General features: G+C 44.5%; 1 protein-coding gene across 1 annotated transcript in view; it reads left to right on the top strand.

Moving 5' to 3' along the window:
* Positions 1 to 20,619, top strand: part of COL6A6 (collagen type VI alpha 6 chain) — a 339,806-nt gene that overhangs the window by 298,263 nt on the left and 20,924 nt on the right. The window contains 7 exon segments of the mRNA XM_029589350.1: positions 1,149 to 1,184; positions 4,357 to 4,393; positions 6,680 to 6,691; positions 7,731 to 8,221; positions 10,395 to 10,485; positions 11,731 to 12,402; positions 15,842 to 15,932. Coding sequence (XP_029445210.1) covers positions 1,149 to 1,184; positions 4,357 to 4,393; positions 6,680 to 6,691; positions 7,731 to 8,221; positions 10,395 to 10,485; positions 11,731 to 12,402; positions 15,842 to 15,932 — 1,430 coding nt within the window.

Here is a 20,619-nt window from a genome sequence, read left to right as displayed (position 1 = left end):
ATGTCTATCAGAAGTGAGAAGTATTTGACTTCCTTTTCTTTCTTCTGGATTTGAGGTTGTTTTGTTTTGACTTTTAAAGACATAGGAATACTTACAAATTTAGATACATGTGTAACACTTCTTTCACTTGGGCCACTTTTGGAGGTTGCAGAGGGGGTGAGCTACCCTGCTGCAGCCCCGGGAACAGTCATGGTCCTCCAGGGATCCCCGGTTAGGGACCACAGAGTTCTCTAGGAGGCCCGGGGGGAAACTTTACCAGGTTCAAACAAAGTCCAAGGTCCATACCTGAGTTTTGCTTCCAAAATAGAATTTTATTGTAAATCCAAAACATTGAGGCACAACTCTTAAAATGCACAATGGGATACAGCCCAAAAAAGTAAACACAAGCCGAAACCTCACGCTTCAAATTAGCTTCTCTGAGAATGAGAGGTCAAAAAAATCAGCTTCAGCCTCAAGGCCTTCAAGGAAGCATTCTTCAAGTTAATATATTTTTTCCCTGGATCTTCCCCAGCAGAGATTTACACCCCTTCTCTTTAGGGTTTCTTCCTTCTGATTGGCTTTTAGGAATCTTTAGCCAATTTCCTGATTCAGTCAACTTTTTTTCTCTAACTCCTCAGACGCCTCAGGAGTCCCCAGAGAACTCTCTGACTCCTCCAAAAATGCCTGTCTAAGCATCTTTTATAGACTCTACCCCACCCATCCCATTCCATCACTCAAACCTTCATGACATTTAGCAAATTCCCCCTTCCATACCTCCTTGACCGAGAGGAAGCTTGCTCTTTGCGAGAGCTCCTCAAAATAGAGCTCACTGACCGACTCTAGAGAGCAGGAACCCTCTAGCAAAATACTCTTTAGATAAGAGTTACACATGGAATTTCTTTGGCTTGCAAAGTATAAAGCTGAATTGAACTCTTGGACATTCTCTGCAGGGTTGCTCATAGATGCCCATCACCCTTCAGTGGACAGGCTTCACTGTCACTGAGTCTAAGACTCTGGGAGTATTCCTGGTCAGCATTATTTCCATGGGCTCACCCGTTGAAAATGACAAGATGGTTTTAGCATTGAGAGCTGGGATTGAGGGATAATTGCGGTAGCTGAAAATGTTTAATAAACTGGCTTCATCTTTTCTTTTCTTTTTTTTACTTCAGGGCCAGAAAGGAGTACCTGGCACCTCTGCCTTAAACGTATGTCATGTTCTTGTTTTTAGATTAAGTACATTCATTGTATTGCCATGAATTTGGGTCTTATCTGAAAGGAGATGTTTTCACTTTGAGGTCTATTTATTAACCCAATCTGTCAGATTTATTACAATCAATACATTGGATTCTAATAGCCAATGCACATAAATAATGAGATGCACAAAGCGGCAGCCTTACTATGGCCAGCGCAGCCATATAACGCTGCCATATTCCTCACCTGAAGTTTCCCTGTCCTAAGTGTCCCAAAGTGAAAAGGCTTGTTAGTGTGGGGAACCTTCCCCTCCCATCCCTCAAACTCACACTCTGAAAATGGACACCCGGGTCCAAACGCTGATACTGCATTCCTCTTCTTCGCCCCAAACTAAAACAGGTGTTCTGGACCTAAAACCAATTTTCCAAACCCCACTCCAAAAATCCAAAATGGGCCACTGGACACCCATGCTCCCCACACCAAACTCTAAAATGGGCTTTTAGGCCTCTCTACCCCAGCTCCACAATGGAGTTTACCAAACTTGATAAAAACAGCACAAGCTTGGTACATTGCTCTGTAAATGATGTGGGAGTGCAGTGCAGTGGATCAGCAGTGCAGGGCCAGTGCGGCCACTAGGCAAACTAGGCGGTTGCCAAGGATGCCAACCCTTAGGGGGCACTAAAGATCACCAGCACAAGATCCTTTCCCAGTGGCTGAAGACCCAGGGAAGAAAGACCCAGCAGGGCTGCAGCTGGCAAGCAGGGGAGAGAGGCTCAGGCAGTGAGGCTGTGGGTGGAGCCCATTCCGCCCGCAACCAGTGAAGCAGAGAAGAAAAGGCCATGAGCTGTGGACAGAGCCCATCCCAACCACGGCTGAAGAGGCAGGAGAGAGAGGCCCAGGAGAGATTGGGGGGCGGGGGGAGGCCATTTAGGCCGCGGCTGAAGAGTCAGAGGAGAGAGGATGAGAGAGCTGCAAGGGCAGCCATCCCAGCCATGGCTGAAGAGGCAAGGGAGAGAGGCCCAGGAGAGCTGCAAGCAGAGCCCAACCTAGCCATAGCTGAAGAGGCAGAGGAGAGAGGCCTGATAAAGCCACGGGCAGAGCCCATCCTGCTTGTGGCTGAAGAAGGAGAGAAGAGTCCTGGGAGAGCTGTGAGAGTGCCATCCAAGCGAAGACCCAGAAGAGACAAGCCTAGAATGAGAGACCAAGAAAGATTATGCATTTGCATGTGACAGAATAAGTGTGGTGTGTATAAGAGAGAAGGGGGGGTATATGAGTGTGTGAGAGAGAGGGCATAAGAACATAAGAACATAAGAAAATGCCATACTGGGTCAGACCAAAGGTCCATCAAGCCCAGCATCCTGTTTCCAACAGTGGCCAATCCAGGCCATAAGAACCTGGCAAGTACCCAAAAACTAAGTCTATTCCATGTTACCAATGCTAATGGCAGTGGCTATTCTCTAAGCGAACTTAATAGCAGGTAATGGACTTCTCCTCCAAGAACTTATCCAATCCTTTTTTAAACACAGCTATACTAACTGCACTAACCACATCCTCTGGCAACAAATTCCAGAGTTTAATTGTGCGTTGAGTAAAAAAGAACTTTCTCCGATTAGTTTTAAATGTGCCCCATGCTAACTTCATGGAGTGCCCCATGCTAACTTCATGGAGTGCCCCCTAGTCTTTCTACTATCCAAAAGAGTACATAACCGATTCACATCTACCCATTCTAGACCTCTCATAATTTTAAACACCTCTATCATATCCCCCGTCAGCCGTCTCTTCTCCAAGCTGAAAAGTCCTAACCTCTTTAGTCTTTCCTCATAGAGGAGTTGTTCCATTCCCCTTATCATTTTGGTAGCCCTTCTCTGTACCTTCTCCATCGCAATTATATCTTTTTTGAGATGCGGCGACCAGAATTGTACACAGTATTCAAGGTGCGGTCTCACCATGGAGCGATACAGAGGCATTATGACATTTTCCGTTTTATTCACCATTCCCTTTCTAATAATTCCCAACATTCTGTTTGCTTTTTTGACTGCCGCAGCACACTGAACCGACGATTTCAATGTGTTATCCACTATGACGCTATGTTATGTGTTATCCACTATGACGCCCAGAGTAGTGAGGATGTAAAGATATATGTGTTATAGAGAGGGAGCCTGTGGGAGTGTGTGAGAGAGTAAACTTATATTTTTGAATAAGAGAAGGACCCTGTGTGTGAATGAGACAGAGGAAGCCTTTGTGAGTGAGGGTGTGTGTGTGTGTGTGAGAGAGAGTGAGGGTATGTGTGAGTGAGAGAGAGGGGAACACTTGGTGAGGAAGTGAGGGTTAGTGTCTGAGTAAGAAGAGGAACCTGAGGTGTGTGAAAATGAGAGAGAGAGGGAGCTTGTGGGAGTGTGTCTGTGTGTGTTGAAGAGAGAACGAGAGAGCCTGAGTGAGGGTGTGTGTGTGTGTGTGTGTGAGAGTGTTGAAGAGAGAGAGCCTATATAAGGGAATGAGGGAGTGTGTGTGTGTGTGTGTGAGGGAGAGAGAGGAAATGTGTATTCATGAGAGTGTGTGTGTGTGTGTGTATGAGAAAGAAAGAGGATGAAAGTTTGTGCGCAATAACCCTCCTCCCCACCCCTTCCGGGCATCTGTTAATCAAAGTTCCCAGGTATGGAGAGCTTGTGGATTTCTATCCTTGTTAGTTTTAATTATTGAGGGTTTTTGATGTGTCTGCTGTTTTACAATGTTTTTTTTTTGGGTGTTTGGAATATTTTTTTAAATATGAGTTTTAATTAGTAAAAGCTATTCTGTTTGTCAGCTATTTTGAAATATTCTTTTTCAAAATATTTGTTTTACTATTGTTGGGAGGTAAGAGGTTAGGGTCAAGTTGGGGGAGGTCAGCAAGATTGAAGGTTTGCCTAGGGTTCCTAATATACTTGCAGCAGCCCTGAAGCAGTGTCAGGTGGCTGTTAAGGTTTTTCAAAACTTTGAAATAAAATAATGCAAAAAAAAAAAAGAAAACCAACTCCAGGAAACTAACGGGGATTGGTGGGAAGAAAACAGAAGAGACCAGACAGAAAAGAAAGATTGTGAGGAAGAGGAGGGAGGCTGATGAAGACAAACCATGGGCTTGATCTGCTGGTTCACATACCTCTTCATACCTGATTTCATTTTAAAATGTTTCCCTTTTTATTTTTCCAGCCTTGTGAACTCATTCAGTTTACACGGGAAAACTGCCGTAAGTCAGACTTTATTTTGTTTTCCTCTTTGCACTGCAGTCATTGAGATGCATTGCACATTTATTTTGGTTTGTACACATTTTGATATCTGACTGCAGTTTTCTTGAAAGTAGTGAAAATGTTTGTAAATCATCAGTGTGTAGATCTTAAAACATACAGGGGCAGATTTTTAAAAAGTACGCCGGATTTTAAAAGATACGTGCATAGCTGCGCGTATCTTTAAAAATCCGGGGTCGGCGCGCACAAGGCTGCGCAAAATCGGCAGCCTGCACGCGCCGAGCCACGCAGCCTGCCTCGGAGGGAATTTTTTTTTTGTCACCCCCACCTTTCCCTCCCTTCCCCTATCTAACCCACCCCCCCCCCCCCGGCTCTACCTAAGTTCCCCCCCCCCCACCTTGTTCGATGGAGTTACGCCTGCCGCTGGCACGCGCCAGCTGGCCAGTCCCTGACACAGGCCGCTGTGTTGGGGCACTCGTCCACGCCCCCGGACCGCCCTGGACCGCAGACACGCCCCCCGGACCGCCCATTTTAGCAAGCCCCGGGACTTATGCACGTCCCGGGGCTTTGCGCATGCCGGTGGCCTATGCAAAATAGGCGCACTGGCGCGACAGTGCCCTGCGCGCGTAAATCCGGCCGGATTTACGCGCGCAGGGCTTTTAAAATCTACCCCACAATGTACAGCAGCCGACTGCCGGAGGCAGTGCTGCATGCTGCCATGCAGAAGAACCGGGTTCGGTTTCGGGCCCGGTTCTTCCTAATGGTCAGAATCAGGTTGCGGGAGTTGTAATCTGTGGCCCCTGGTTGCAAATTGTTGCTGCAGTGGCTAGGCTAGATGAAGGAGGATAAAAAACATGGGGGAGAAATAGCCTAGGCAGTTGTGAAGAAAAGGTTCGTAGTGCTATACCCTCAGTAGTGGCTTGGTTCCAAATGAGCTGGGACCACAAAGAAGAAGGAGGAAACTGCTGAGCTAAAAAAATAATAATAATAATTTAAAGGGCCCTAACATGCCCTGTCTGATTTAAAACCCCGTGTGAACATAATTACTTCTAATTGTGCTTTTACCAATATGGATAGAGGACAATTGTCAAAAGCCATTTATGTGGGTGAAAAATGGTGTTAACGGGCTGAAAATTTCCATCCGTCAGTGGGGCTCACAGTCTGAGCGCCTTGAGAGGAGGTGCACCCAGGAGCAGGTTTCAGTCAGGAGAGGAAAGGCACGCGTGTAGGTAGCAGTTTTCAAATCTTCGCATGTACCTTCCCAGCAAAAATCTACCTACAGATAAATCAGGTGCAAGTCACTGCACATACTTTATCTGAATGACAAGTTTTGCGTTCAGAATTGGTGCAAAGTAGGCAGATAACAAGTGCATGCGGTCTGTGTGCCAGTGTTGAGCCCAATATGAGACCTTTACGAAGCTGCAGTCAAATTTTTATTTCGGAATATATAAATAGCACTTCTGATTTGAGATGTTTGGAAATTGTAAATGTTCGGCTAATTGTGGTTCTTTAAGAGTACTAAAAATTAATGTTTTCACGATGCGGGCACTAGCACTGGGTACTCTTTCCAGTTAATTCGTATAAAAACGTCTTGTAACGTCTAAACCCCCCTCCCCCCCCCAGCCTGGTTTCATCATGGTCCAAAAACTCACATTCCCCACAACCTGCCCCCCCCCCTTCATGGCTATCACTCACGTCCCCCATTACTCAGTCCCCCCTTCAGTACCAACATTCACATTCCCCACAGCTCAGGCCTGGCTAGTTATACATTTTCCTAGGGACCTCCTCCCAAACCGTGATTCCCTGCCTTCTTAGGAATAATTTGGACGGGGCCAAATCTTTGGATCCAGCCCTTTAAGGTGTTTTGGAGATTTCTCCTATATACTCCTTCACAAGCACCAATTAGACTGTGCTTTATTATGTTATTAAGTAAGTATTAGTACATAAAGGAATATTTTGAGATGCCCGGCATTGTGGTAGAGAGCCTACATTCCATCCCTTCACTTTCCAGTGGTTAGAGTTTTCCTTGGAATTGCCAAGTAAATTTGACCCATTCATGGCACAGACGTTTTTACCCATGGATTCTCAGGGAAAGTACTAATTTCGCAGAAGACAGGATTCTTGTTTCTTGTTATCTGATGTGGTTTGCTGTCATTAAAAATACAAAGTAAAGCTTTCAGGCCAGGTTGTTTCTAAACTGTGAATGACTAGCAATAAACAATCAAGATATTTTCACAGTAAACAGAAAAGAAAATAACTCTCTTTTTTTCCCCTCCTTTTCCTTCCAGCTTGCTTATCAGGTCAGTGGTTTTTTAAGCATTGTTTGTTTGTTTTTTTCATTAAAAAACCCACAGAGGTCAGATCTTTAAAGATTTAGGTTCCTAACACTCAAGCACCTTCATCGGTGACTTTGAAAAATGACAAGGGATGAACAACTAAATTTTGGAGCTAATTTTCACTAAGATCCTCAATTAGATGCCCTAAAAAGTATACATTACAGGCATAAATTTAGGGCGATAAAAAAAAAGCTAGAAGCTTAGCACTGGTTTTCAGCGCTAAGCACCCAACTGGAAGGCTGATGTACTAAGGGAAGAAAAACATTGGAAAGTTGCTTTGGGCACAAAGACGGGAAATGATGCTCATTATTTGCAATGGCCCGCATTATTTGCTCTTTTAGCACCTGACATGGACTTCTCAAAATTTTAACAAAAACAAGACCGATGCCTTGGAAAGTAAATTTATTATATTCGATTCAGTTTAGAAATCGGAGTGCCGACTTCCATTTTGCTGTTTGGGACCTTCCCAAACTTTTTCCCCCTCAGAAATAGCAACTTTTTTGCGTGTACTTGCACACTAACAACATTTTATTTAAATGAAGAGTTAGAGTCACTGTGATATAAAATTATGTATTAACTATTAGCGCACAGTAAAACTAAGCACAAAAAAATGTAGCTACATCTTTAAAAGATGTAGAGTTTTTGCAAAAAAAGCAAAACTTTGCAGCAAAACTTTCAGTGCTCTTTTTCTATTGGGCTCATTTATATGTAAACCCTAGTAGAAAAGTAGCACATAGAAACTTGCAAATGATTTGCAAAATTCGGCACACAGTAGTGCCTGAGCCTCCTAGGTTCCTAAATCAAGGACCATGAATTGTAGGAGTAAATATTAGTGCCCTGAATGGAGGTGAATTTTCAGCAGAAAATGAAGGTCCCTAAATTCAATTGAAAATCCACCTACATTTAGGTACCTAATTTAAGCACTGAGCATTTATTTTAAATCGAACCCACCATGTTTGACTTGCTTAAATCCCCTCTCATGCTTTGTACTATTTTCTTTAAGCCACATCAAAATGCCCAGTATACCCGACAGAACTGGTATTCGCTCTCGACAACTCACAGGATGTCACGCGGGCTGCTTTTAACTGGATGAAAGACATTGTCGTGGCTTTCCTGGAAAAGCTGGAGATTAGTGAAAGCAACTGTCCCACTGGAGCTCGGGTGGCCGTCGTTTCCTACAGCGACAGCACAGAATACCTCATCCGCTTCTCAGACTTCCAGAAGAAGAAACTGCTCACAGAGGCGGTGCGGAACTTGCCATACAGACGTTACGCGAGGCGGAATATTGGCAAAGCTATGAGGTTTGTGGCGAGGAATGCCTTCAAGAGAGTGCGGCAGGGCATTCTGACGAGAAAAGTTGCCATGTTCCTCACCGCTGGCCCATCACAAGACACTGCTTCCATCAACACAGCGGTGCTGGAATTCAGCGCGCTTGGGATAATTCCTGTGGTAATTGCTTTCACTGACGTTGACAACATCAAGCAAGCCTTTGAGGTAAGCAACACTAGGTGGATGACAGAAAGAGGTTCCCTCCAGTGAATAATTAGTAATAAAACAGAAAGTAGCTGGGATGCCAGGGCTCATTGCTCCTCTGATCTCCCAGTTTAACAGGTCTGTGGAAATCATGCATACAGCAATTGGGGTAAGGCCAATTCATCTTGACGCAGACCTGGTTCCAATTGTCTGCATCATTTTTTTAGATTTATGTTATAGCTGTTATACAGAAACAGGGAAATAAAGAAAATGTATACGGAACTGCAAGCTTGAGGAATTTGCCTTTGAAAATTTGGCCAGCGTGCAGATTGCGGGAAACACTTACCCACATCTTTTACACCTGCATGGGAGCAGACTCAAAATGACCTGCACAGATGAATTATGCACTCTCTTTGCACAATTTCCCTCCCAAACCACTCCTTCCCTTTCTCTCACCTGCATTTACCTATGGAAATTGCTCTGATTATTGATCCTACTCTTAATAATGCACTTTTCTTGAGTGGCTGAAGATGTGCAACTCCTGACCATTTGCCACACAACATATGGCCCTTGACAACTGTGGAAATGACAAGAGAGAAAATTCTGGGTTGTGTCCTGATAAGATGCATGAACCTTAGATCTTCAGAGGTCTGAAAGAAGGGAGGGGGGCCTGTGTGATTCAAAGAGCCCATGTACTACAATGCTTTTTTTATGTTGGTTGTATTAAGTGAAACCCCTAGTCCATCGGGGTCACCTTCTCAGCTCTGGGGGCATGGGGTGAACCCACCCAAAGGGAGGAAAAACAAAGTCTCTTTTTGTCCGTGGGCTGCAGGGCCAAACTGTGCCGAGGACAGATGCACTCGCCTTCACCACCAAATAAGTCCAATGTCCTCCCTGAAAAGTTGTGCTCCAAACTAGAAAAAATGTTTATTACAAAAAGTTCCTCACACAACCAAAAATACAAAACAGTAGGGTAAAACACAGTCCAACAGTTCTGTAAGGCTTGTTGCATCAATTTCAAAAACTTCATATTCCTTTTACAATCCTTTCTCTTCGGCCTATACTGGCCCTGCTACGGTCCATACACCCAGATTTATTTACTCACAGTGTCCTGATCAACTCAAGGAAGAAATCCATCTGTTTCTGTAGACAGAAATCAACTGAGCCCTGTAGTAAGTTCCTGTTGGTACAGTTTTGCCTCCTGGTCCAAGCAATTTCCCATCACAGTTAAAATCCTCTTTCTTCACTCTTTAACACCAAACCATAGATCTTATCCTTCCCTCAGGCTTCCTGAGACACTGGACCGTATCTCTGCCTGACTCCTCCTTCTCCCTCCCTGTAATCCTTGGAGAGGATCACAACTACATCCTCCTCCTTGCCTGGTCATTCTGGAGAAGCTTCAGACCAAATGTAGTTGGGGTTTTTATAACCTTCACTTAAACCCAAGCCCATAGGGGCTGTACCAAGCTGTCTCTCAAAAACTCTGTGTGACACCCTGTGACCAAAAAGATGACCTTTAGTCACTGGAACCTTCCCATCTCCATTAACTCAACTCCATAGGACTTCCCTTAGGAGGACAGTCACCACCTGCATTCAACACATTCTCATTATATTAATTTTGCACGCTTTCTGCAGCACACAGGTGTTACATAAGGGCCTCACAACCTACAAATGACTCTGGCATGTTCCGGGACCAAAATGCGTATTAGAAAACACTGCACTGCGTGACTGTGGGCTGAGCACCAGAGTCCTGGTGATCACAGGAAAAGTTTTCTAATCCTCCTATCTCTATCATTTTTTTAAATGATGGTTTGTGTTCGGAGTTGACATTTAGTAAATAATTCCATATTGTATTTGTCCATTTTCATTTGTGTTTACTTTGCCTTTTTTTTTTTTTTTTGAAAGAAATATTAGCACCAAGAGCAGTAATGGCAACTGTAAGACCAGGGTGTCAGGCTGTATGTCTTAGCTCGTGCCCCCTCCTTTATGAAAAGCCTTTTGTTTCTCATTTAAATACTGTTCCTTCCTTAGATTTGAGCTGAAAGGACTTTTCCCTGTGTGTGTACTGGTTTATCTCCTCTCTTAGCCTCCCATCTGTGTAGTTGGTACAACTTTATTTGCCTGAAGATTGATAGAGATATCCCTGAGTGCCACACTGCTCATGTTGTATCATCTGTTACTTGCCTTCCGCTAGGCTGATGACACTAGGACATTTCAATTGTTTATCTGGAGGACACCACAAGATCAGAGGCTGGAGTTCATCCTTTCTTGCACCCTCTGCTATGGTAAGATCTGCATTCTGATATCTTCGTTATTGCCCATTTCAGAGGGGATTGCAGGAGTTATGTATTCCTGAGTTGTCTTACATTTCTTCACAAAGTTTCCAAATATACAAAACTTAGTGCAGATAGTTTCCAGTCTAACTGATATTTGGAGGTCAATATTCAAAAGCCAGTTAGATGGATAATTTGTCTCATAGTTATCCATCTAAATGGCATTTTCAACCATTTATCTGGTTAAATTATAGCTGGATAACAACCTATCCAGCTATAATTTAGCGGATAATAAAGGGGCATTCCGGGGAGGTGCTGAGAGATCCTGCTAACCTAGCCAAATATCAAGTATATCCGGCTAGGTTAGCCGGATAATTTTAGACCTCCCACCCACCCACAGTAAGAATAGTCCTGCCCGCATCCCCCATCCCTCCAGACCCCCCTATTTCACCCCATACAAAAAAAAAAACCCTGCTGGGAGTGAAGCCTCAACTTATCCATTCCTGGCAATCCAGCACTGCTTCTGTTTTCCATTATTTATTTATTTAAGAATGTTAAGATTCTGCTTTTTCAACCAATGCGTGCTAGGTGGATTGCAATGGCAAATAAAATACATAACATTTGTAGGTAAATAAATAAATTATAGGTATATAAAGTTCTAGCTCTAGAAGCATAAACTACCTGTAGAGTACACTTTCAGCGCTAAGAATAAGCTTAGTTTTCTAGCCCTGGATGTGTACACTACAGGTAGTTGACGCTTCCAGTACTAGAAGACATTCAAACATAGTCGGTTAGGTTTTAAAGTTCGCCGAATACATGTAGCTTTACATGGATAACTTTAAGCAAGTATATTCAGCGGAACATTTATCCCTCTGAATATACGGGCCAAATTATCTCACTAACATTGTGGATCTCACTAAGCTTGTGGATCTGTGTTTCTGTGCATTTGAGGGATGTTTTCAGCCCTTGCCAGCAACAATTTTCAATGATAGCCTCAAAACACTGCTTTTATCATGCAGAATAAAACATATAATGTTTGTCATTCACAGCCTCCCATGAGATTTGAAGGAATAATATTTTATAGAATGAAAATGTTTCTCTGCATTTTCAATAGTACAGAATAAAATTGTTCTATATCTGCAAAGCAAGTCTCTGAACTGATATGATACAGATGGCAAATAAATGGCATGTGATTAATATTTAGTATTCGCTCTCCAAACATGTTAAAACTTATAGGACAATTCTTCTCTTCCTCAGATAAGTGCCATCCAGATGAAGAGTGTGAGCTTGCCGTTCCTCCACCAGTTGAGGTTGATATGGATATTGCTTTTGTTTTGGATGGTTCATACAGTGTCAGGAGTGAAGACTTCGAGAGGATGAAGGGCTTTGTGAGCGCCATGCTTGACCAGTTTGTAGTGACTTCAGAGCCTTTGCTCTCCAGTGTAGATGCCAGGGTGGCACTGGTGCAACAGACACCACTAGGTTTCATGCCCAATACAAATATCAAACCTGTTCAACTGGAGTTTGAATTACTTACTTTCAACAATAGATATCTGATGAAGAGATATATTGAAGAGTCTGTTCTCCAGCTGCAAGGGTCAACTGCTATCGGACATGCTGTGCAGTGGACGATTGACAACATTTTCTTAAAAGCCCCCAGGCCAAGAAAACACAAGGTCATATTTACAATAGTGGGAAGTAAGACAGCTCACTGGGACAGAGAAAAGTTGAACGAAGTCTCAAAGCAGGCCAAGTGCCAAGGATTTACCATGGTCACCCTGGCATTTGGAAACGAAATAAGTTACACAGAGCTCGCTGAACTTTCCAGTTCTCCACAAGATCAACATTTACTACACTTGGCCAGAACCTTGAAACCGGAAATGACATATGCTCAAAGATATAGCCGAGCCTTCTTGAATCTCCTTAAAAGTAAGTATTACAATGTAATTGCTAAATCTGAGAGTAGGGAGTAGGCCTGCAGTTAGGTTTGTGTGACTGGGGTACCCCTGCCTGACATAGCTAGCTTCCTTCCTGAAGAGTTTCCCACTTATAATTCCACCATGGCTTTGTTATGTTTAGAAGGGAAGAGGGACAGGAGAGAGAACAGAGGGGCAAAAGGAAAGAAGGAGAAAGAAAGGCATAGGGAGTAAAGAGAGGCACAAGCTTAGAGGGGAGAAAGACAGAAGGTATGGGCAGGCAGAATGTAAAAGAGAGAAGTTTGATGGGAAGAAAGAGATAGGTTCTATAGGACAGGAAGGGGAAGAAAGAGGAAAATGGGAAGAGTGACAAAAGGAAGAGCAGAGGGTCATGGAAAGGAGGCACAATGAGACAGACAGGAAAATAATTGGGCTCAAGGAAGTGAGGGGAGAGAGAAAGAGGGGCACTAGAGAGGAAGGATAAGCATAGAGGGAGTACACGGGATTGAAAGGAGAAAGAGTTGAGAACAGAGAGGGATAAAGTATAAAGAAGCAAAGGAGCAAAGAGGGCCACAGGGATGGACAGGAGAGAGACGGAGGAGCACAGAGAAGAGAGAAACAGAGGAAGGCCAATATTCAGCTGCTATCTGGCTAAACATGTTGGCCAGATAAACTTGGCTAACATGGCCGAGATATTTAGCGACAAGGCACAGATAGGTTTATTTGGCTAAGTATTAGACATCCAATAACAGTCCTATATTTATCTGGCTAAATACACCAGATAAAGCTGACAATCAGCACTTGTCTAGCTAAAGGTCTCATTTACTAAGTCAAAGTATTTTTCTCCTGAGAGGAAAATACTGCAGAGTTTACTCAATATTGCAGCTATGTAAATCTCATTATGGTTTCCCTGACAGCAGAATACCACCCGGAAAAATATTATGGCTTTACTGCCCATGAAAATATTGTGAATTAGTGGCCTCCAGACTGTGGGGCCACCATTCTTAGAGAGGCCAATCAGCCTAGTTGGGACCCCTTGGGATCCTCCCCCACTCCTCGAACCCTCCTCCTTCACCCTATTACTAGGGATGTGAATCGTTTTTTGACGATTTAAAATATCGTCCGATATATTTTAAATCGTCAAAAATCGTTAGAACCGCGATACAATAACAATTCCCCCGATTTATCGTCAAAAAATCGTAAATCGGGGGAAGGGGGAGGGCGGGAAAACCGGCACACCAAAACAACCCTAAAACCCACCCCGACCCTTTAAAATAAATCCCCCACCCTCCCGAACCCCCCCAAAAATGCCTTAAATTTCCTGGGGTCCAGAGGAAGGGTCCCGGTGTGATCTTTTACTCTCGGACCTCCGTGCGTTGTAGAAATGGCGCCGGCGCTATGTTTGACCTGTCATATGACAGGGCAAAGGTAGCGCCGGCGCCATTTTGTTTTTTTGTCCCCCGACGGCAAGAGCGTAGGAGATCGCTCCCGGACCCCCGCTGGACCCCCAGGGACTTTTGGCCAGCTTGGGGGGGCCTCCTGACCCCCACAAGACTTGCCAAAAGTCCAGCGGGGGTCCGGAATGACCTCCTGCAGTCAAATCATGTTGCCATACGGCCGGCGCCATTTTACTCAAAATGGCGCCGGCCTTATGGCAACACGGCCGGCGCCATTTTGCTCAAAATGGCGCCGGCCTTATGGCAACACGATTCGACTGCAGGTTGGTTTGCTGAAAACGATTAGACTGCATTTCACAAGTGCATTTCACAATGGCGCCGGCGCTACCTTTGACCTGTTGACAGGTCAAAGGTAGCGCCGGCGCCATTTCTACAACGCACGGAGGTCCAAGAGTAAAAGATCACACCGGGACCCTTCCTCTGGACCCCAGGTAATTTAAGGCATTTTGGGGGGGTTCGGGAGGGTGGGGGATTTATTTTAAAGGGTCGGGGTGGGTTTTAGGGATGTTTTAGGTTGCCGGTTTTCGATTTACATGATTTACACGATATTTTAAAAACCCAAACTGCAACGATCCGATTCCCTCCCCCTCCCAGCCGAAATCGATCGTTAAGACGATCGATCACATGATTCACATCTCTACCTATTACCTCAAGAGGATGACTTGCATCTAGCAGAAGGGCCTGCTGCACCCCCTAGCCCCGGGTCTGGTCAGCGCCATTTTTAAAATGTTGCCGCTGGGGCTAGAGGGAACCCGGGGTCCTTTTGCTAGATAAAAATCATCCTTTTGAGATAACAGGATGTGGGAGGGGGGATTCAAGGGGTCCAGGTGGTACCCCACTAGAACTGAACGATTATTTCCTAGGAGAAAGGGAGGTAAACTATACCCAATGATTTCTTTTTTAAAATTAAGGGGTTGGGGGAAGGGGGATGAGGAACTGTCTGGCTCTTTTTTTATAGAAAGAGGAGATGGGGGGAAATCTATGTTGACAGGGTTGGGGTAGCCATCATCACACGTTCATGTGCTGCTACCTTTATACTTTTGGTGGTCCCGGGGTGAGGAGGGAAGGTCATGTTTCACCTCTGGACACATTTTACTATTTTTGTAGCATTTTATTTAACTGGTGGGCCCTTTAAAGTGATGATGGCCCCATGTGTTGGGGGCTGCCATTGCATGGTAATGGGGCATGGCTACATTGTTTTGCCTTGCAGAATTTTTCCGCAAGACTAAACAACATGGCGATATCACCGCAATGTTTTGGGGGGGGGGGGGGGCCTCCTTTTGTTGATGTACCCCCTCTCAATAGTGGGGCCCTGCCCGCAAAAAAAAAAAAATTGCAGCTTAGTGCATCAAGGCCTTAGCCAAATAAATGCCAATATTCGGATTTATTTGGCTATGTTATCTGGCTGAATTTGACCTGTTATTGAGCAGGTCTAAAGTTAGCCAGATAAACATATCTGGCTAACTTTAAAGGTATACGGGTATATATAGCCACACAGCTACGCCACTGACTATCTCAGCTAGGTTAGCTGGATAAGTTTAACCAGCTAACTTAGCTATCCAAATAGGTTTAGAATATTGACCCCATTTTATTTTTCATGGATCCTTAATAAAGAGATCATATATACAGCCTGCAACTCAACAATTGAACTTTGGATGGAACTGGAAATATGTTTTCACTCTCCAAGATCTGCCAAACACATTGAGCCTTATTCAAAAAGAACTTTTCCCCCATTCTACACAAGTAGGGAAAACCAATCTTTATTTGAATAAATCCCATTGTCCAGGCAGTCGGCGGAAGTTTGCTGTCCACTGCTGTCACTTGGACTGCATCTTGTCTCTGGTTAAATGGCAAGAGTTCAGTTTGGAGTTCGCATATTTTATGAACACCAAGTTCATCCATATGTTTTACGATTCAGGAAAGAGTAAGGAGGTTATATATTGGAACACATTTTCACATACCATAAAAGCTTTGTTGCTTGATCTTGGTCTGTAGATGAAGTGATTGCATATCCACCTCCAGAGATTCAATCAGAGTGTGAAGGACGAGGAGACACAAGGACAGGATTCTTACCTGCACATGGACGGTAGGTCTCATCCAGCTGAGCTACTTCATTCATGATACAATGCTGGTCACCTTTAAGTGGCTGATTTAGTCATTTACAGGCTGGTAAAGAAGGTGAGATAAGCTATTCGTGAGGGTCAGGCAAATTTTTCATTTGTTGTCCTGAGTTTTGAGGCAGGTAATGAGTGTATAATGAAGGATGGTATGCAGGCCCCTCTCCACGGTGTAGAATGCATTGTCTGTCTCATTAAATCATACATAAGATTAGTTTTTCCTTTTTTGCACATGCAAAGTAGCCCTGATGATCTTGGCAACATCTGGAATTTGGCAGAGAAAAGGAGCGTGACATAAAATTATTCAGAGAAGTCAAGATAAGCAGACTGTGAGCAATGTTACAGCCTAAAATGTAGGTGCCTAATTTCAACTGAAGCATCACAAACTTGCTAGACGTCTGAAACGGAGACACCTAGGTCAGGCAGTCTGCGTCAGATAGGGATTTTCATTGCTTTTAAAGTATTATTTTTTTGGTGATTCCTCAGCAGACTAATTTTAAGCCTAGGGGTGGTCTTGTTTCCAGATCAAGGTTTTTTCCCTCTTCCAATCATCTTTCTCAGCAAGTGCTAATCTCCTTGGGTACTTGTCTCACTCCATCATTTCCTTTCTCTTCTCACCCTTCCCCTTTCATTTCCCTTCATTCTCTGAACCCCTCATCTCCCTTCTCTTTCACCCCTTCTCTCTTTTTTCTCTCATCCTTCCTTCTTTCATCCTTCTTTCTCTTACCCCTTAGTTCCCTTGTCTCTCACCCTCTTATTTCCCTTTTCTCTCTTTTCCCACCTTACTCTCTCACCTTTCTCTTGCTTCCTCTTTCATCCCTCTCATCTCCATTCTCTTTAACCCCACCTTCATTTCCATTTGTTCTCCTCCTCATCTCCCTTTCCTGTCATTCCTTGTGCTCCTGCCCTCCACATTTTCCATGCTTTTAACTCACCTAATTCGATCTTCAACTGACAGGTCCTGTCCTTCCTTTCAGAGGCTGAGTTCAACAAGGGGTCAACCAACTCCTGTTTCCACTGACAGGGCTCAGCCTCCATGTTAACGGCTCAATTCGGTGATGCAGGTTGGCCAGCTGCTCTTCTGCTGGCAGGGCCTGGGAAACCCCATCAGCCTTTCTGCTGCCATCAGTGCCAAGCGAGAAGAAAAAGCACTTCCTCTGCAGATTGGATCCTACAACAGAAAGACAAAGGATGGCAGGCCACAAAGCTGAGGTCCGGGGGATGGTAGCAGAATGCCTCACCTGGGTCACACATGCGGAACATAGACCCCCACCAAATACAGAATAAGTGACCACAAAGAAGAAATTACTACTTACCTGATAATTTCCGTTCCTCTAATGAGGGCAGATCAGTCCCTACCAGTGGGTTATGTACCTCTGCCAGCAGATGCAAACGGATCAAAAGCTGACATCATAGCTATATAGTCCCACTCCGACATCAGTCCACCAGTATTTTCTGGAAAAGCCAAACTGTGGACAAATTGATTATACTTGAACATTGTCATTAACACTGAACCACTCATGCCTCCAGTGCAACAGGAACACTGAGCTCAGACAAAAAAAAAAGGAACACATGCGCTAAACTAAGGGGCTAAAAAACTTACTAGTCTTCATCGAAGATCAGGAATCACACTCCGCAATGTTCGCCCTGAAAAGGCTAACCATAAATTCAACATTGGCAGCCTAGGGAGGGTATGGGATTGACCTGCCCTCATTAGAGGAAAGGAAATTATCAGGTAACTAGTAATTTCTCCTTCCTCTGCATTCTGGCAGGTCAATCCCTGTCAGTGGGATGTACCAAAGCTAATCCCGAAAAGGACAGGAGACTGCCAGCGGTCCAGTCAAAACTTCCTGCACAACACGGTATCCTTCCTAGCCCAAACATCCAAGTGGTAATGTTCGTAAAAAGTGTTGCCACTCGGAAAATCTCAGCAGATGACAACAAACGAAGTTCTGCCCACAATACCACCTGAGCCCTCATGAAATGCAGCCTAATCGTTTTCGGCAAAGCAACCTCAGCAGCTACATAGGCTGCTATAATGATTTCCTTAACCCAACAGGCTATCGTTGCCTGCATTGCCAATGCTCCTTTTTATTACCAACATGGACCACAAACAGGCGATCAGACTTCCAAACAGATTTAGTCATCCCCAAGTACCACGGCAAATGATGTTTGACATCCAAGGAATGCAAAAGACTGTACTCACTTTCATCTCTGTCCCTGTCCAAAATGGGCAGGGAAGTGGACTGATTCAAATGAAACTCTGAAACCATTTTTAGCAAATAAAAGGACACAGTCCAAATCTGTACCACTCCCGGAGTCATACACAGAAAAGGCTCCTGGCAAGAGAGAGCCTGCAGTTCTCAGATCCAACATACCAAACAGATTGCTACCAGAAATACTGTTTTCAAAGTAAACAGTCACAAGGAAAGAGCATGGAATGGCTGAAAATATCAGACCTGCCAAGAACTCCTGAACCAAATTAAGGTCCCACTGAGATACCGAAAGCTGTAAAGGGGGAAGGGGGGTGAAAATGCTTAACTCCCTTCAAGAACTGGGACTCTTCGGGAAGGGAAGACAAAGACCCCTCATTGACTCTCCCCTTATAACAAACAAGAGCTGCAAATTGAACTTTCAAGGTGTTAAAGGCCAAGCCCTTATGCAAGCTATCCTGTAAAAATTCCAAAATCAAAAGAATATCCAAGTTGAGAACCTCACTCAGAATACCAGGTTTCGAAAAGTCTCCAAACACTAATATAAGCTAGAGAAGTAGAAATTTTCCTGGCCCAAAGTAAGGTGGAAATCACAGCAGGCGAATAACCCCGCTTCAACAACCGAGCCCTTTCAAAGGCCAAACCATAAGCCAAAATTGAACCAGATCCTCATGTAGAAAGAGCCCCTACCGCAACAGATTCTTCTGAAATGGTAGCCTGAGATGACTGCCTACCAGCAGTCTCTGGAGATCTGCATACCACAGCCTCCGAGCTCAATCTGGAGCCACTAAAAGGATGGAGTTTGTTTGACTTGCAATCTTGTGGACAGTCCTACCTATCAGAGGCCAGGGTAGAAAAGCATACAGAAGGGCGCCACATGGACACACCTCCTGAAGGCGAACATTGATGCCCAGAGCTTTTGGGTCTCGTCTGTGACTGAAAAAGCACAGAACCTTCGCACTGTTAAAGGTCGCCAATAGGCCCCAGCGGTTCATAAGGAGATGAAAGGCTTCGACTGCCAGCTCCCATTCTCCTGCTGAGGAAGTCAGCTCTGATATTGTCTTTTCTGGCAATGTGAGAGGCAGATATGCCTAGAAGATGTGGCTGCGCCCACAACATGTGCGCATCTATCTCCTTCGACACCTGTTGACTTTTGGTTCCACCCTGATGATTGATGTAAGCCACTGTCGTTGCATTGTTGGATATTATCTGAACCAACAGACTCTCTATACACTCAGTGAACCACAAACACGCTAACCAAACCACCCATTCTTCTAATATTTTGATGTTCTACTGCCTCGTCTCTGCATTCCAGCATCCTTGCACCATCATCTCCTGACAGTGAGCACCCCAGCCCAAAAGGCTTGCATCTGTCATGAGTACCAACCAATCCAGTGTCTGCAGGGACACTCCCTTACTGAAATGATCTGCCTATAAACACCAATTCCAGTGAGACCTCACCTACAATGGTAGGAGCAGCCTCCACATAATTCTGCAACTGCGGGATCCATCAGGAAAGCAACATGTATTGAAGTGATCACATATATGCCTTTGCCCAGGGAAATACTTCCAATGCGGCAGCCATCAACCCCAGGACCTGCAGATAAGACCACATATGTGGGCGAGCAGTGTTCATCAGAGTTCAAACTCAACCCATCAACCTTTGGATTCGAGTCTCCAGCAGAAATACTCTGCCCTGCATTGTATCGAAGTGAACTCTGAGATACTCCAAAGTCTAAGACGTCTTCAAATTTCTCTTGACCAGATTCATCACCCAGCCTAGGTTCTATAAAAACAAAACCACTTTGTAAGAAGCGAAAGAATCTCTTCCACGCTCTTGGCCTGAATCAACCAGTCATCCAGATAGGGGTGAACTAGAATTCTGTCTTTGCATAGGGCTTCTACTTCCACCACCATGACCTTGGAAAAGGTCCTTGGTGCCATGGCCAGCCCAAACAGCAAGGCCTGAAACTGGTAATGATGATTCAGAATGGCAAACCAAAGGAACCGTTGATGTTTCTGAAGAATGTGAATATGCAGATATGCCTCCATCAGATCCAGAGATATGAGATATTCCCCTGCTTGTACTGCCATTAGATGACTTGTACTGCTGTACTGCTGACTTGTACTTGTACTGCTGATAGATGACTCACGGCAAGACGATAGACTGATCTCCAGCATCGCAGAAAGCCATGTTGAGACGCTACATTTACAGCCTGATAAGAGTGATTCTTCACATCTATTGGGCCCGCAAGTTTCACATCCGACTCCCTGAAGAAGGAGGCTCTTTCCGAAACACTGAGGGGCGGATTTTCAGACTCCGCGAATAGGCCTACTTTTGTTTGCGCTCCAGGCGCAAACAAAAGTACGCTGGATTTTAGTAGATACGCGCGGAGCCGCGCGTATCTGCTAAAAACCTGGATCGGCGCGCGCAAGGCTATCG

Source organism: Rhinatrema bivittatum, chromosome 2, assembly GCF_901001135.1.
Source record: "Rhinatrema bivittatum chromosome 2, aRhiBiv1.1, whole genome shotgun sequence".
In the NCBI taxonomy this organism is placed as follows: Eukaryota; Metazoa; Chordata; class Amphibia; order Gymnophiona; family Rhinatrematidae; genus Rhinatrema; species Rhinatrema bivittatum.
This window is presented reverse-complemented; position numbering and strand designations above follow the sequence as displayed.